This window comes from Peromyscus eremicus, chromosome 20 (genome assembly GCF_949786415.1).
Source record: "Peromyscus eremicus chromosome 20, PerEre_H2_v1, whole genome shotgun sequence".
In the NCBI taxonomy this organism is placed as follows: domain Eukaryota; kingdom Metazoa; phylum Chordata; class Mammalia; order Rodentia; family Cricetidae; genus Peromyscus; species Peromyscus eremicus.
The window spans coordinates 22,891,650-22,906,429 of NC_081436.1; the positions used below are offsets into that span (position 1 = coordinate 22,891,650).

At 50.9% G+C, this 14,780-nt stretch overlaps 2 protein-coding genes across 2 annotated transcripts; one reads left to right on the forward strand and one right to left on the reverse strand.

Moving 5' to 3' along the window:
* Positions 1 to 280: 280 nt before the first annotated feature.
* Positions 281 to 3,974, forward strand: Rps19bp1 (ribosomal protein S19 binding protein 1). The gene is made up of 4 exons (XM_059247438.1): positions 281 to 380; positions 502 to 636; positions 3,181 to 3,278; positions 3,451 to 3,974. Exons 1-4 carry the CDS (start codon positions 329 to 331, stop codon positions 3,592 to 3,594), a joined length of 429 nt encoding a protein of 142 aa, XP_059103421.1. The 5' UTR covers positions 281 to 328; the 3' UTR covers positions 3,595 to 3,974.
* A 4,028-nt stretch (positions 3,975 to 8,002) lies between these two features.
* Atf4 (activating transcription factor 4) lies at positions 8,003 to 10,461 on the reverse strand. Its single transcript, XM_059247053.1, has 3 exons — positions 9,932 to 10,461; positions 9,031 to 9,348; positions 8,003 to 8,912 (listed from the first exon to the last, which is right to left on the reverse strand). Exons 2-3 carry the CDS (start codon positions 9,254 to 9,256, stop codon positions 8,089 to 8,091), a joined length of 1,050 nt encoding a protein of 349 aa, XP_059103036.1. The 5' UTR covers positions 9,257 to 9,348; positions 9,932 to 10,461; the 3' UTR covers positions 8,003 to 8,088.
* Positions 10,462 to 14,780: the final 4,319 nt, after the last annotated feature.

Genomic DNA, 14,780 nt, shown 5'->3' on the forward strand with positions numbered 1-14,780 from the left:
TTACAGTTTCTTTTGTAGGAACTGAGGCTATTCAATAATTAGCCCTGGACAGAATCGACCAATGAAGCTGGAAGACGAGGCTGTCGAAGGCACAGCCTGGCTCACAAAAGGCCTGTTGGGTAGGAATTAGACAACAAGTGTGGCTTCTGCGCCTTGGACACGCCTCCAATTCCCGCTCCTCCGAGGCTAGAGGAAACCCGTTAAGCCTACGTCCCAAGGGGGCACTTCCGCCCGCTGCGGAACTTTGGGTTCCGGCTCCGGTTTCCGCCGAGGAGAGAACACCGCCAGGGCGGAAGTAGCTCGCGGCGCGTGGGCGGGGCTCGGCAGCATGTCGGCGGCGTTGCTGCGGCGCGGCCTGGAGCTTCTGGCGGCGTCGGAGGGTGAGGAGGGCTGGCCGTGGGACGTCGCGCGGTGCACGAGGCCCCGAGGGAAGTGACTGGGAGGGTGGGAAGGGAGCGGCGCGCGCCCTCCGACTCGGTCCTTCGCTGTCTGTCCCTACAGCCCCTCGTGCCGCCCCCGGCCAGGCCAAGGCGAGCGGGGCTCCGGGGAAGCGGACCCGGAGGGCGAGGGCGAAGGCCTCCCAGGCCCTGAAACTACGGAACTCCGCTAAGGGAAAGGTGCCTAAGTCCGCGCTAGGTGAGTTGGGGAAGAGAATGCCAGTGCTTCCCAGGATTAGGGGGCAGCGCCTTCGAGGCGGGGCTCCAAACATTACCCGAGAGTCAACAAGGCAAAGGCATAAAATGGTAGGGCACAGGTCTCGAACCCAGCAACCTAACTCCCAAGCCTGGGCTCTCAGCTGCGTGTCTTTGCTGTTACCTGCTATGTAGCTGGTAACAGAATGAGAGAAAGAAGGAAGGAGCCGGGAGAGGTGACATACGCCTGTAATCCCAGCACTTTGGAGGTGGAGGCAGGAGGACCCGAAGTTCAGTGTCATTCCTGGCTGTGTGGTTGAGTTCAAGGCAAGACGTGCCTGTGGAGGTGAATGAAACGCAAGATCCAGGTGCTTATGAACTATAGCCCTAGCGGGAAGAGAAGCGTTAGAGAGCTTTAGATGGGCTTTAGAGGTGCACTGTCTGCAAAGCAGGAGCCTTGTTTCTAGTAGAACATCTTAGGGGGTGTGGCTCAGTTGGTAAGACGTATGGACCCTTCGGGAGAAGGGGGCACAGGATGATGGTGAGCTGCTTTCTTGTCTTTGAGTTTGTGGGCCCCGATGAATAAAAGGTGTCAAGGCACTTGGGTTTTATTGTTTGTTTCTCCCCGTTTGGTTTTTGTTGTTGTTTTGTTTTCTTTTGTTTTGGGCAGGTCTTATTACTCTGTGGCTCAGGCTCAAAGCAGTCTCCTGCTTCAGCTTCCTAAATGTTGGGATCATAGGCATGCACCACCACACTCAGCCTTTAAATATTTGTTAAAAGAGAGAAGGAGTCCAAGAGGAAGCACCCTGTGAGCAAAGGTGGAGCAAGGAGGCATATCTGGACACTAGTGGTTTACAGAGTCCCCATGCCAAGGTGCCTCACTGCCCAGTTACTGGGGTTCCCTTCACTCCTGTCCTGAAGTGGAAGTTCCTCAATTCTCAAGACACAGGGCTAACCTCCCACCCCAACCCTGGATTGTCTGTGGCCCTAGTGGCCAGACCACAGCCTGGTACATAATGGGTGGGTAAGAATGGCAGGACAATAGCCAGGTATTGTGGGCATGCCTTTAATCCCAGCATTCAGGGGACAGAAGCAGGCAGATCTCTTGAGTTAGAAGCCAACCTGGTCTACATAGTCTCTATTTCAAAAAATAAAGCAGCCAGTCTGGAGATAGCTCAGTGGCTGCCACTTTGGTTTAAGCTACCTCATCTCAGCCTGAATTGTGCAGAGGCTCTTGACTGGTCCCCACCTCTCACATGCTCACCTCTCCCAGTGATCTTAATCTCAGCAGCAACACTTGAGCCCGGCCTCACTTCCCCTCAGGGTCTTCAAGCACGCTGATTTCAGCTTCTTGGTTCTTCATTGTTGTCTTTTTGTTTTTGTTTTTGTTTTAAGACAGGGTCTCTTTGTGGTAATAGCTCTGGATGTCCTAGAACTCGCTTTGTAGACCAGGCTGGCCTCAAACTCACAGAGATCTGCCTGCCTCTGCCTCCTGAGTCCTGGGATTAAAGGTGTGCACCACCACCACCTCCCTGTCTCCCGCTTCAAGGTTTTAACACTGTTTCCATCTGTCTCCAAATGCCCTTTCTCTAGATGAGTGGTTCTCAACCTGTTGATCACAACCCCTGGGGGTCAAATGACCCTTTCATAGGGGTCACCTAAGACCATCAGAAAACGCAGATATTTACACTAGGATTCGTAACAGTAGCAAAATTAATTTATGAAGTAATAACAAAAAATAATGTTATGATTGGGGGTCACCCCAGCATGAGGAACTGTGTGGAAGGGTCGCAGTGTTGGAAAGGTTGAGAACCACTGCTCTAGATGTTGACAACTCTGACTTCCCGGTCTTTCGGTGAGGCCATCTTCGGACTTTTTTCAAAATTGCAGCCCTCCACTTCTGGCGCTCCCTTTTCCTGTTTTGCTCAGTTTTTCTTTGTATGGTGGCTAACCCTGACTAGACTGCATTCAGGAGAACAGGGCAGGAGAATGTCTGAATTTGAGGCCAACCTGGTCTACGGAGTGTACAGAGTGAGACTGCCCGTCACCCCCAAGGGAAAAAAATGGATAACCCTCTAAAACACTCACCTGCTTCTCAGTCCTTTTTCTGTGGAAATGAGACCAGGAGTCTATGTGTCCTGCTTCTTACAGCACTTAGAGCCTGATACATAGTTGAGCTCAGGGCACACCTGTTTGTATTTGGTGGTGGTAATGGGTTTTTGTTGTATTGTTTGTAAACAGTCTTGCTACATAACGCTGTCTGATTGGTACCTGTTGTGCAGCTAGGAGCAGTCTTCCTGTCTCAGCCTCCCAAGTGCTGGGATCACAGGTGTATACCAGCATGCCTGCCTTAAGACATAGTTGTAAGTGATTGAGTCACATGACTAACTGAAAGCCATCCAGTAGGTGGGGGTTTTCAGCCAGACCTACGAGAAAAGTAGATTTGGCTGAAAAGAGCCCAGACTATTGAAATCATCTAGGGAAGGGACCCAGAAGACTTCTAGAGTATGATGAGTCTGAAATGACATGCCATGCCTGCCACCCACAGCCGAGTACCAGAAACGACAATGTCGAGACCACCTCAGAACAAACCTGAAGTTTATGACCTGCGTGAGAAGCACCGTGCCAGAGTCTGTGACCCAGCAGGTTTGTCTAGGGGACCTAGGGGTGATACTGAGGCTGTTCTTCAGGATCTGTGTGGACCTGTCTCACTGAATACAGTGACGAGTCTGTCCAGTCCTTCCCTGCGCTTAAGTCCCATAAGTCCCTGTGCTTCCAAAAATGGAAGTTCTATGCCCTCACTCCAAATCCTTTCCAGATTCTGCAGCAGAACCAGGGCCGCAAAGCTTGTGATCGGGTAGTGGCCAAGACACAAAAGAAGAAGAAGAAGAAGAAGGCTGAGGGCACTGTGTTCACTGAAGAGGACTTCCAGAAGTTCCAGAGGGAATATTTTGGCAGCTAGCTGCCTGGAGGAATGATGGGGACAAAAGACTAACCTTTGACTGCTGTACGGCTGCTGTCTCTGCGGCTGTGCTGGAGGCGACCAGCAGGTGGCAGTGCAAGCCATCCTGGCTCCGGAGGCCCTGGAGCTGGTGTCCCAGGGACACTGGAATAGAGCTGTGAGCGCGGGGGCAGATGTGCCCTCAAATTGAAGTGGACTTCTGCTGGTTTGGTCGGAGCCATCTGTACCCTGCCAGAAAAGATCCTGACCTGTTAGCTTTGACCAGGATAGGACCCTAGGGCTATTTGCTGTGAAACTGCGAGGTGCATGGCCCTCTCAGACCATACCTCCAAGAGCTACTAGTCGATTGTTGGGTTCAAGTAAATGTGAATTTGAGCAAATGTGGATTCTGTGTGTGTGTGTGTGTGTGTGTGTGTGTGTGTGTGTGTGTGTGTGTGTGTGTTTTGATATGACTTTCTCCTATCTCAATGTGGATCCAGGTGCTCCATGTCAGAAGTCCCCCAGTTTAGGCCCAGCATAAATGCCTTCCAGCAGCAATTTCCAGCAGCAATGCCCTCCTTTCTGGGCATGGCCACTAGCTGCTAGCATTGTGCAGGAAGTTGACAGTAGGTCTGGAAGTCTACAAGTGAAGCTGCCTCTGCCCTTCTGGAGCTTGGGGTCTGCTATGACAGCAGAAGAGAGCGAAAAGCCAGCTGGTTCCTTAGGTTGCATGGGATAGGGGCATAGGTCATGATTTCAGGAGTCATCCTAAGCAACCATTGACATTCAGTTCTGTACCCAAGCCAAGGACAGCAGTGAAAGCCATGGTTGTGCCACCTCAGGGCAAGCTGGACCCTTTCCAGCAGAGAGACAGTGCCAGACACAGGTGCAAAGGAAAGGTCATGTGGAACAAACGCTCTGTGGAAGGAATGGCACAGACAGCTGCTCCAGTGGTGAAGAGATGACCTGTCACAGAGCCCAGGAGACCCTTCAGTGGAGATAGATGGGTTCCTAAGGAGAAAACTGAGGGCCTTCACATAGCCATCTTCTCCCCTGAGCCTGCCTCTCCATTTTCAGCCTAGGGGTCCCTCAGGTCACGGGACTCCTGAACCCAGGAACATCCCAGAGCCTCTAGTAGAGGAAGCGTATTGATGGGCCCCTGACAAGGCTAGTTGGGCTTTGTCCTCAGGAAGAGAACAGGGTTCATTGCCCCCACTCCAGGCATCTCAGCATGGAGACACAGAACTACCTCCAGCAGAGTAGAGTGGATCCTGCCTGCCTCCATGTGGCCTCTGTCTGACGAGAGGCATGGCCATCCATCCAGGAAGTCAGAGCAAGCAGGAACAGGAGAGAGGATGCTGTGACTGTAAGCTAGTGATGGGAGCTCTGGGTCCTCTGTGGTGTGAGCTGTTCAAAGGCACATGGGTACTGGTCTTCAAACCCTCCAGCCCTTCCTGCTTGCTGGGTTTTACAAATTCAAGTAGCCTCGGGAACTCATTTCCTCCATCTTTAATAAGCCGCTTACCAAACAACTCAATATTTATTCTTGTAGGGGGGTGATGAAGGACTCTAGGGCCCCTTTCTAGGGAGCACACACCTGTAGTCACATGATCACCTAGAGGATGCTAGCAGAGATCCTGTACCTTTCCTGGTGTAAGGCCTCCACCTGCTGCCAAGGAGAAGAACAGCCTACACACAGGATGGATTGCTGACCATTATCCCAAACCCTACCAACCAGTGGCCCAATAAGAGGATACCAGTTGTTACATCCAAACCAAAGGAGCCTGCCCCAACCAAGGCATCCCAGATAGATGCAAAGCTACAGGGAACATTTGAGCGAGTTCTAAGTTTGGTGATCTACACTTGGACCCCTCTACTCCCATCCCTCTGTGCCATGCACTGGTCATGGGGACTCACAGGGTCAGCCACCAGGACACCAGCCTTGCCTAGAGGGTTCTGACTTGGGGATAGGGAAGGCCTGAGCCCAAAGCACAGCTGGAGCTGATCAGATTCTGGATAGGTGGGCCGAAGTGCTCTTCCTTTTCATACACACAATTTCCCCGTTCTTAAAGACCTAGTCAGGAGAGCCAGCAGTCTGGACTAAGATTCCCCCAACCTGAGCTAGCCTGTCTCTGAAGTTGTCATTTTTATTTTGAGCATTTACCTGCCACCCACCATGGCCAAGACCCCATCCCAGAGTGCCTGGGAAGGTGCTCAGCACTTGGGTCTCGTTGCAGAGACTCACTCTTCTGGACTCCTCTGTCTCCAAACCCTACATCTACCACCTCACTGGCCAGGACAGTCCAGCTTCTGCCAGTAAAAGGGTGAGCCAAAAGGCCTGCTCCTGCTTCCTCCATCTGCAGATGTGGAGCTACTGCTTCATCATCATCCTACCCACACCCAGACCTCACCTTGTTCCCTGCCCTGGGCATACTCCTCCAGGAGCAGGTGCTCTGCCCAGACTGCCAGCCACTTCACACATCTTTGTTGTCCCTTTGTCCCCTTAGGAAAAGGAAAGGTCTACAAAAGCTGGGCTGTTGATCTTGTGTTGACTGTCTGGTCTCTGACAGTGTTTCGTGTGTGATGGGCAGTCACCAATGGTAGGAAGGCTGTAGGCCATCCTCTGCCCTGTGACAGGCACTGTCTGAGCAGGTGAAGGAGAGCAAGCACTACTTCCAGGCCTTTTGTCAACACCTGGCAGGGGCTGTAGGTCAGTGTGGTCAGTGGCTCCATTTTGGTTCTCCCTAGTCCTCTCGTAATGCACGTCCCAGGCTGCACCTAATAGGTCAGGTGTGGCAGTGCATGTCTATAACCCCAGCACTTGGAAGGTGGAGGCTGGGGGAGCAACAATTCAAGGTCATCCTTGGCTGCATGTCAAGTTCAAGGCGTACCTGGGTAATGAAAGACCCAGTTTAAAGCACTGCCAGGGTCATCTGGAAGGACTGACGTGACATTAGCCCTGCATAGAGGCGGAGCAGCCATAGGAAGTTCGCAGGCAGAAGGACTATCTGCCAAGTGAGGGGTGGGCACTGTCTCCAAGGGCCTCCACCTGCTCCTCTATCCCACTCCCTCTTGTTGCCTTCCTCCTCCACTACCATGTCCCTAGGCGCTGAGGGCGATGGTAGGTTTTATCATCTCATCTCAGGGTGGGGATTTGAAATAACAAAACTGAGGTGAAGAATTAAGAGTAGGGCTTAAAAACAGCTGCGCAGGAGGGCAGTCCATGCTTCACTCCCGTTCTGCCACCCCTAGCCCCGCCCCCACCAAAACCAAGCCAACTGATGCTTTTGTGTATGGCTTTTGAGGTTTTTTTTTTTAGCAAGGGCCTTACAGCTCAAGCTGGCCTCGAACCTGTGATCCTGCCTTAGCCTCCCCAGACCCAAAATAGATGCATAATCAGCTACAGCTGCTATTTTCTTCAACTTGTGTACACACAAAGGCATCGAGTGGTCTGCCTTTACTGATCCACACACGGCATGTTCTCAGCTTTAGTTTTAGACAAGTTGTTCCCACCCCTAACCAGACAGCTTTGTGCCCTGACTTAAGAAATCCTCAATTTGCTCTGCAGTGTCCCATATCTTCTTCTAGCACTAAGGATCTCGTGAGTTTGAAACCAGACTGGTCCACCTAGTTGAGTTTTATCTAGGACCCCATCTCAAAACTCAAAAACTAAGTATCAAGTGCAAGTCGAATAACAAGGACATTTGTAACATCAAATGTACAATTTACCAGTTCAGATGGGGTGGGTGATCAGGCTGGGCCTTTAAAGAAGCGTTAACATAATGGAACATAATGGCCATGGAACAGAAAATATGGGGAAGGACTCCCAAGGTCACAGCCCAAAGTGGAAACAAAGTCAAGGTGTTTCTAGAACTTCCTCCACTCTTGGCCCAAGACTGTATGGGTGGATCCTTACTTAGTATGAGGCTGGGAGGCCTATGGTCTTAGGAATTCCAGCTCTCAGCCTAGATCAGACCCAAGGGACTATATTCATTCCAACAGCTGGCACTCAGGTGAATCTGCTGCCACTGGGAAGGCTGGTCAGAAACCACTCTTAACCCTGCAGGCCTTATCCACTTTACAGCCCAGCATCTTGGTGAGCAACGCCTATCCCTTCCTCAGTGATCACTTTCTGCCCACAACAGGTTTCCTAAGGTCTCTGAATTGTATGAGCTTAAAGAAATCTAATCAGCTTCTGTGCCCCAAGTACCATACAACCTTATCTAGGTGCCTACATGGCAGATGTCTGGCACAAAGCCAATTATGAACAGATGGTGTTCAGGCGGTTCCTCTCAGTAACCCAGATCCTCCAGCTAATCTATATACCCGTCTCATTACCTAAATAGCTCAGCTCTGTGTTGAAGTACCCAGTCAACTGTGCACCTGTCACTCAAAAAGTAGAAAGAGAATTGACACAGCAGACCTGCACTGGTGCTTTACTACAAAATAATTTATTACAGCAAACACAGCTTCATCACAAGACTATGTACAAGCACAAAGCACCCGACTACCCTACTAGGGAGCTCTCTTCTTCCCCCTTGCCTTACGGACCTCTTCTATCAAATCTTTCAGATACTGAATCTCCTTGGCAAGAGAATCTGCCTTCTCTTTCAGGGCTTCGTTCTTCTTTTCTAGCTCCTTACACTCGCCAGTGAGGGCTTCCTGCTCAGCCCGCTTCTTCTGACGGTATCTAGTGGCTGCTGTCTTGTTTTGCTCCATTTTTTTCAGCTTCTTATCCAACTTTTCAATTTTTACCTTAGCTGTCAAAGTAACTCCAGGGGGGTCATAAGGTTTGGGTCGAGGAGACCCACGGGGAACACCTGGAGAAGGCAGACTGCTTGGTGATCCCCTGGAGATGGAGGGGCTATGCTGGGGAGAACCCAGGTAGGACTCAGGGCTCATACAGATGCCACTGTCATTATCTGAGGGGGTGTCTTCATCCTTTACACACTGAGGGATTAGAGTAATGTAAGAAGCCGAGTCAGGCTTCCTATCTCCTTCAGAGATATCAACTTCACTGCCTAGCTCTAAACTGAAGGAATGATCTGGAGTGGAAGACAGGACCCCTGGGGAACAGGGGAAAGGTTGCAAGAATGCAAAGGGGGCAACCTGGTCGGTTTTTGTTGCACTTTCTGGGAGATGGCCAATTGGGTTCACTGTCATGGGCTCCTTATTAGTCTCTTGGACTAGAGGGGCAAAAATATCACATGTGTCATCCAACGTGGCCAAAAGCTCATCTGGCATGGTTTCCAGGTCATCCATACGAAACAGAGCATCAAAGTCAAACTCTTTAAGATCCATTTTCTCCAACATCCAATCTGTCCCGGAGAAAGCATCCTCTGCAACAACAACAAAAAAAAAGAGTGAATGGCTAGGCCACATACTCAAGGCAGAAAAAAAATCATCAGAACACCAGACCCAATAAAAAGAGCACTTGGGAGCAGGTGTCACACTCACCCTTGCCGGTGTCTGAGGCACTGACCAACCCATCCACAGCCAGCCATTCGGAGGAGCCCGCCTTAGCCTTGTCGCTGGAGAACCCATGAGGTTTGAAGTGCTTGGCCACCTCCAGGTAGTCATCTAAGAGACCTAGGCTTTCCTCAGCCCCCAAACCCGACTGGTCGAAGGGGGACATCAAGTCCCCCGCCAACACTTCGCTGTTCAGGAAGCTCATCTCGGTCATGTTGTAGGGCTTTGCTGGAATCGAGGAATGTGCTTAAATCGAAGGTATCTTTGTCCGTTACAGCAACGCTGCTGCTGGATTTCGTGAAGAGCCTGCATAAGAATCCAAAAGCAAGTCCCATCATCTTTCTATCTAAAATGCAGAATGGCCAAATCCCAGAAGCCTCTGAATAGGGAGCACGTGGGCCCAAGGCCATTGTGTAAGCTCCCCCAGCCGCCGGCTCAGGTTGCACAAGATGGAGGCTCAGCCTTGCTTCACCGGCCACCCAGAGGAAGCAGTTGTCCTCGCCTCCTAATACGGCCATCGACGCCGCGCCCCGCCCCACCCCTGTGACTCACACCCCTGCCCCGCCGCCATCTTGGCAGCGCCACGTTCGCAGGATGTCACTGGGACCCCGGCGACCTCGGGGTCGTTGAGCTACGAGACGACGGAAAGGAAGCAGCAGGGTTGGAAGTCGTAGCGTTGGAAAAAGCAGCGCTTCCCCACCCCACCCCACCCCACCCCACCCCATCCCCACCCCCGCCGCCAGCGAGCGCCGGCGTCTCGGGGCCACACAAACAAGACCGACGCGTCCAGTCGCTCGTAAAGCCGCGTATGGTGGTCAACGCGCCCCGGCCGCAGGCCGCGCCCAGCCCCGGCAAAGCACACGCCCTGCAAAGCCGGCCCAGTACTCACGCCATGGCTTAAGCCGGTGGGGGCTGCCGCTGCAGAGCCTGGTGCTGCTGCCGCCGCTGCAAAGGCCAACGCTGCCGCAGGCACTGCTGCCTCTAATACGCCATGGTGGCCGCAATCCCTGCGGGAGGGGGAGAGGAAAGACGCAGCAGCGTAGAGATCTTCATGTGTCGGAGAGAAAGGAGAAATGGCCGCGACACGCCCTGCACACCCTCTTATATACTGCACGGGGACGCAGCACACCGCGCATCCTCCCGCCGTGATCACATGACCCTGCCGCAGACCCACCCAACTGCGTCCCATTGACGTCTTGGCCCTCCCCAACCCTCCTCCACTGTGCTCGGGGGTAGCTGTGGGGTTAACAGACTATCCTGAAGGCCCCATGAAAAGAGAAAAGTACACCACTTTACAGGTTTACGGCTAGCCGAAGTCACGTGTCGCCGCGGAGGGATCTCTCGATACAGAACTTCCGGTGTTAGCTCACCTGGCGGGGAGAAGTACTTAGCCAAAGCTATTACCGTCAAAGCCGAGGCGGCCTGGTTATCACGCGAGACGCCGATCGAGCGCGCGTCGAGCTGATTGGCCCAAGCGTGGCGAGTCATGTAAATCTCAAGTTCCTATTGGCTCCGAACATGCCGCTGTACGAGCACTAGGTCTGTGCGGGAAGGGCGGAGCCACCAGAGATTCCCGCCGCCAAACTGTCATACTTTCCGGCTCTTGTTAGGGGTGACCCTGCTCCAGTGGCTCTCTCATGCATCGTTCCTGGGCAGCTTTGGTCTAGCACGCAGCAAAAAATTCTCCAAGCGTGACCCTTGCGCTAGAAGTCCTCCTTCCCCATATTTGGTGTTCCCGGGACCAAATGGGCAGGTTTTCGGCCGCCTGTAGAGGCCCTCCGAAGTTACCTGGTCCGACCTTTCAGACTCCTGATCTGTCCGAGGACCGCCCTTTGAGGGAGGGACAGAGCAGGGCGCTCATGTTGGAGCCTCATTGGGAGATATTCTGGTTCCTGTAGCTGGCATCTCTCCTCTCAACTCTGTACTGGGAATATATGCCTAACCTCAGGCCTAAACATGCCTGTCCTGCCATCATAGGGCTGCTTGCTGACATAGAGTCAGTAGCCTTAAAATCATGTTTTATTCAACTGGCTCTCAAGCCCCAGGGTAGTTTTGATTAACTCCTAAGTCTAACTTCAGGCATAGCTTCCCAAGAAGTCATCCAGATGTGAGAGCAGTCGCTGGATACGTTGTAAGTGATGTAGCCCCAAGTCCTGATCAGAACCAACCCTCCATAAAGGGTGCTGTTTTGGGAGTGCTGAGAGTCCCTCTTCTACACTCCAGCCCCTTAAAGGCAGACATCTTGAGATTCCACTTCTAAGAGGGCTGGCTCAGTCGTTTATTGGCTGGGGCATTTGGCTAAGTGACATCCACTCTGAGCCTGTTTCCTTATCTGCAAAAGGAAGCTGTTTCTCCTTGTCCTAAGAAATATGTAAAACAACTGGCACAATGCCTGCCACTTAACAGCTCACTAATGACATGCAAGCCATGTACTCTAGCACACACAATCCTGGCATTCAGGCCTCAAGAGTACCATAGTTCAAGGTCATCCTTGACAACATGGTTGAGATCAACCTGAGCTACTTGAGACTGGGGGGGGGGGGGGGGGGGGAAGCAGCCCTAATGATTGCTTTTGTTACTGAAACTCAGAACTTCTGACCCTGACCTAATTTCCAAGTCCCTATCTCCATGATTCATCCTGCTTCCTCCAAGGATGTTTTACTTTTATTGGCTGAGACTAAGCCAAGTATAAACAACCAGAATTTGGAGCTGGAGAGATGGCTCAGGGGCTAAGAGCACTTGCTGCTCTTCCAGAGGACCCAGGTCCAGACCCAGCATCATTTGATGGTTCTGGTTGACTCACAACCATCCCTAACTCCAGTTTCAGGGTATCTGATGCCCTTTTTTGACCTCTGTGGGCACCAGGCACGCACATGTGGGACATATGCATACATACAGGCAAGGCACTCATAGACATAGAATAAAATAAATAAATGTTTAAAAAAAAAATTTAGAAAAATTTTAAAAAACCATTAAAATGCCAAGCCGTGTGGTGCCCGTCTTTAATCTCAGCACTCAGGAGGCAGAGGCAGGCAGATCTCTGTGAGTTCGAGGCCAGCCTGTTCTACAGAGTGAGTTTCAGGACAGCCAGAGCTACAAAATAAAACCCTGTCTCAATAAACAAAACAAAACAAAAAATACAACAACCGGAATGCACAAGGCCTGCATAATGGGGTGTTTCTTATCCCCAAAGAAATCTCGAGTGCATGTGCAGACATACAGAAGTTGTTTAGTCCCTTCAAGCAAAGGCACCAAAAGCTTAACTGTCTTCCCTTCGCTCTAGGAAGGCTCCTGACATAAGGCCATGCAGAAGGTTAAGAAACACTGACCCTGATTTGACACTACAGAGGTCACAGGAGAATGTGTGGTGACTACTTTTTCCCCATCCTACTACAGAGATCCAAGTCAAATGCTTTAAGCTGAAAACAGAGCTAGCCTAGCACCCATGTAAGGAAATACTTCATACCACATACACACATCAGAGCTGTTGGAAAGGAGATTTTTATTTTCTTCTTCCCATGCTGCAGAAGATGCTGTTTTCCCCAGTTGAATTTCCTCCTTCAAGGAGAAAAAGGAATAAAGGTTCTCTGGGCCTCAAAGCTAAGCTGCTCCTATATGGACCCAGCCCAGACAGGACACGATTGGTGACTGGTTCCATTCTACCAGCTTACCACACTGAAACCTTGGCAGGGCAGGCACAAAGGCAAGGTGTGGAACTGGCCTCAGACCAAGAGTTTAAAGACTAGAAGGTGATCAAAGTAAAAGTTAACACCCATCTCACCCCCAGTCTGCAGTTAAATACTGAACCTACATCCTGGTATTTTGGCAATTTATAAGTCTAAGAGGCTTACAACCTCCCAGCCTAGTATAAGGGTAAACTCTAGTCCCAAGTGCCTCTCCATTTACCTTAGCCTTGAGCTTTTAAACAAAAAAAAAAAAAAAAAAAAAGCTAGAGTTGTAGCAGATGCTCTCAGTCTTACCAAGTCGTAATCCCAAGGAAGTGTACCTTGGCAGAAGGCTCTGAACACATGGAACACCCCTGCTCTCAGGGTCCCTCAGGGCCTTGTTCCTGAAGCTGAGTCACCTCAACCATCTGAGCTCTTTAAAGGGAGGATTACGGTAGAGTAAAATCAGCCAGGGCCTTGCCCAAGGAGATAAGGCGTCTCCAACAGTTTTTCCATTTATTTTTTAAAAAGTCTCAACTGTTAATATGAAGAAAAAACTGCTATCCTGAATTCCGTGTTTGAGAGAAAGGGCAACAGAGAAGAACCAAAAGAAACTTGGGATTTGCTTGGTTACCTAGGTACTGAGTACAGCTTCAGGCATCAAGCATGGAGTCTGGGAGGTACTGTAGAGAAAGGCAGGGTGGAGGCACAGCCTCTGGGTCTCCGACAGTGTGCGGGGGAAGAAGGGGCAGATTTTCTTCTCCATCCAAGCATCCCAGAGCATCTGCCGCCTCCCATACATATGACAAAGTGACAGCAAAGAGGAAGGCCCGCCCAGCTAAGAACAACCCACAGGGCAAAGCTGTTCCCCTCTCTTTGTTCTGAGGACTTCAAAGATGGCCAAGACAAAGCACAGTCCAAAGTCAAAGCTGCTCCTGAAGACAGGAGACAAATTCACTGTTTGCCTAAATTCACAATGACATACGGCTGTGATTATTTGGGATATTTAACATCACAAGAATCTTCAGATTTGGGGGTTTTGTTTGCACTCTTTCCGGTATCTTAAATGGAATCGGTTCAGAGATGACAGCTTGGGAAAGTCTTATACTACTTACAACAGGAAATCCAACTCTATCTAAATAAAATCTGATTTTGCAGCAGTCTATCAACAGCCCCCCACCCCCCAAACAGGCACCAGCTAGAACCTTGGTCCCCTCAATGTCAGCCCTTCTATACCTACTCAGTCCAAGCTAGGCAACACATGTCTTCAACTCCCATTTCATTATTATGAACAGCCAGGGGCATGTTTCATTTAAGGTTCTTAAAGTTCTTGGCTTTCTCTTTTTCAAGTTTCTCATACTATCTTACACAAATCAAAGAGAAACTCCTGAAGGAGTCTTTACATATATATGGGAGAAGAGGCAGAAAACTAACTAGAGCCTGGCTCACACCTCCTAACCTATGGGAGGCGGGGGGTTGGCAGGTACCTATCTCTACCCTAATTTCAGGTGGGTTGCCGCAGGGTCAGTGCCATTTATAGTCACTCATTCCCCCTCATTAGGAAGGGCCATCACAGCTGCAGAGTCACACTGCTGGAGAGGTAGTAACAGGTAAAACAGAAAGACCTGATGGAGAACAAATGCTAGACGGGCGAAGAGAACCAGATACTGTCAGCCTCTCGTCAGGAACGGAAGAAAAAGACACACTGACATGATATAGTAAACACCTCCCTCCCCCCAACCCGTAGGATACGATTACATGGCCATAAATATGGATCTTAGCAGCAATGTGGGAAGCCCCAACTCTTTCCTGTAGGTCTCATCTATGTACTATCCTCCTAGGTAGCACCAGTCTCCCCAGGAGACAGGCGGGGGACGAGGGCTGGCATGTCCATGTACCCTCTGGCCTGTGGAGGTACCTACAGTGCTCAGCAAACACTCTCTCAGATCGCTGAGGACAGGGGTCAGGTGAGAGGCATTGGCCCTGGGTATGTTCTTGCTCTAAGGCAACATTTAAGAAAGGTAGAGCCTGTCAAGAAGAAAACATGGTCACTGGGTTTCAGCTGACACTCAG

Coding starts and splice junctions, on each gene's coding strand:
- Rps19bp1 (XM_059247438.1), top strand. CDS start 329: ATGTCGGCGGCGTTGCTGCGGCGCGGCCTGGAGCTTCTGGCGGCGTCG. Junction 637..3,180: donor GGTGCCTAAGTCCGCGCTAG/GTGAGTTGGGGA, acceptor TGCCACCCACAG/CCGAGTACCAGAAACGACAA. Junction 3,279..3,450: donor CAGAGTCTGTGACCCAGCAG/GTTTGTCTAGGG, acceptor AATCCTTTCCAG/ATTCTGCAGCAGAACCAGGG.
- Atf4 (XM_059247053.1), bottom strand. CDS start 9,256: ATGACCGAGATGAGCTTCCTGAACAGCGAAGTGTTGGCGGGGGACTTG. Junction 8,913..9,030: donor TGCCTCAGACACCGGCAAGG/GTGAGTGTGACA, acceptor TTGTTGTTGCAG/AGGATGCTTTCTCCGGGACA.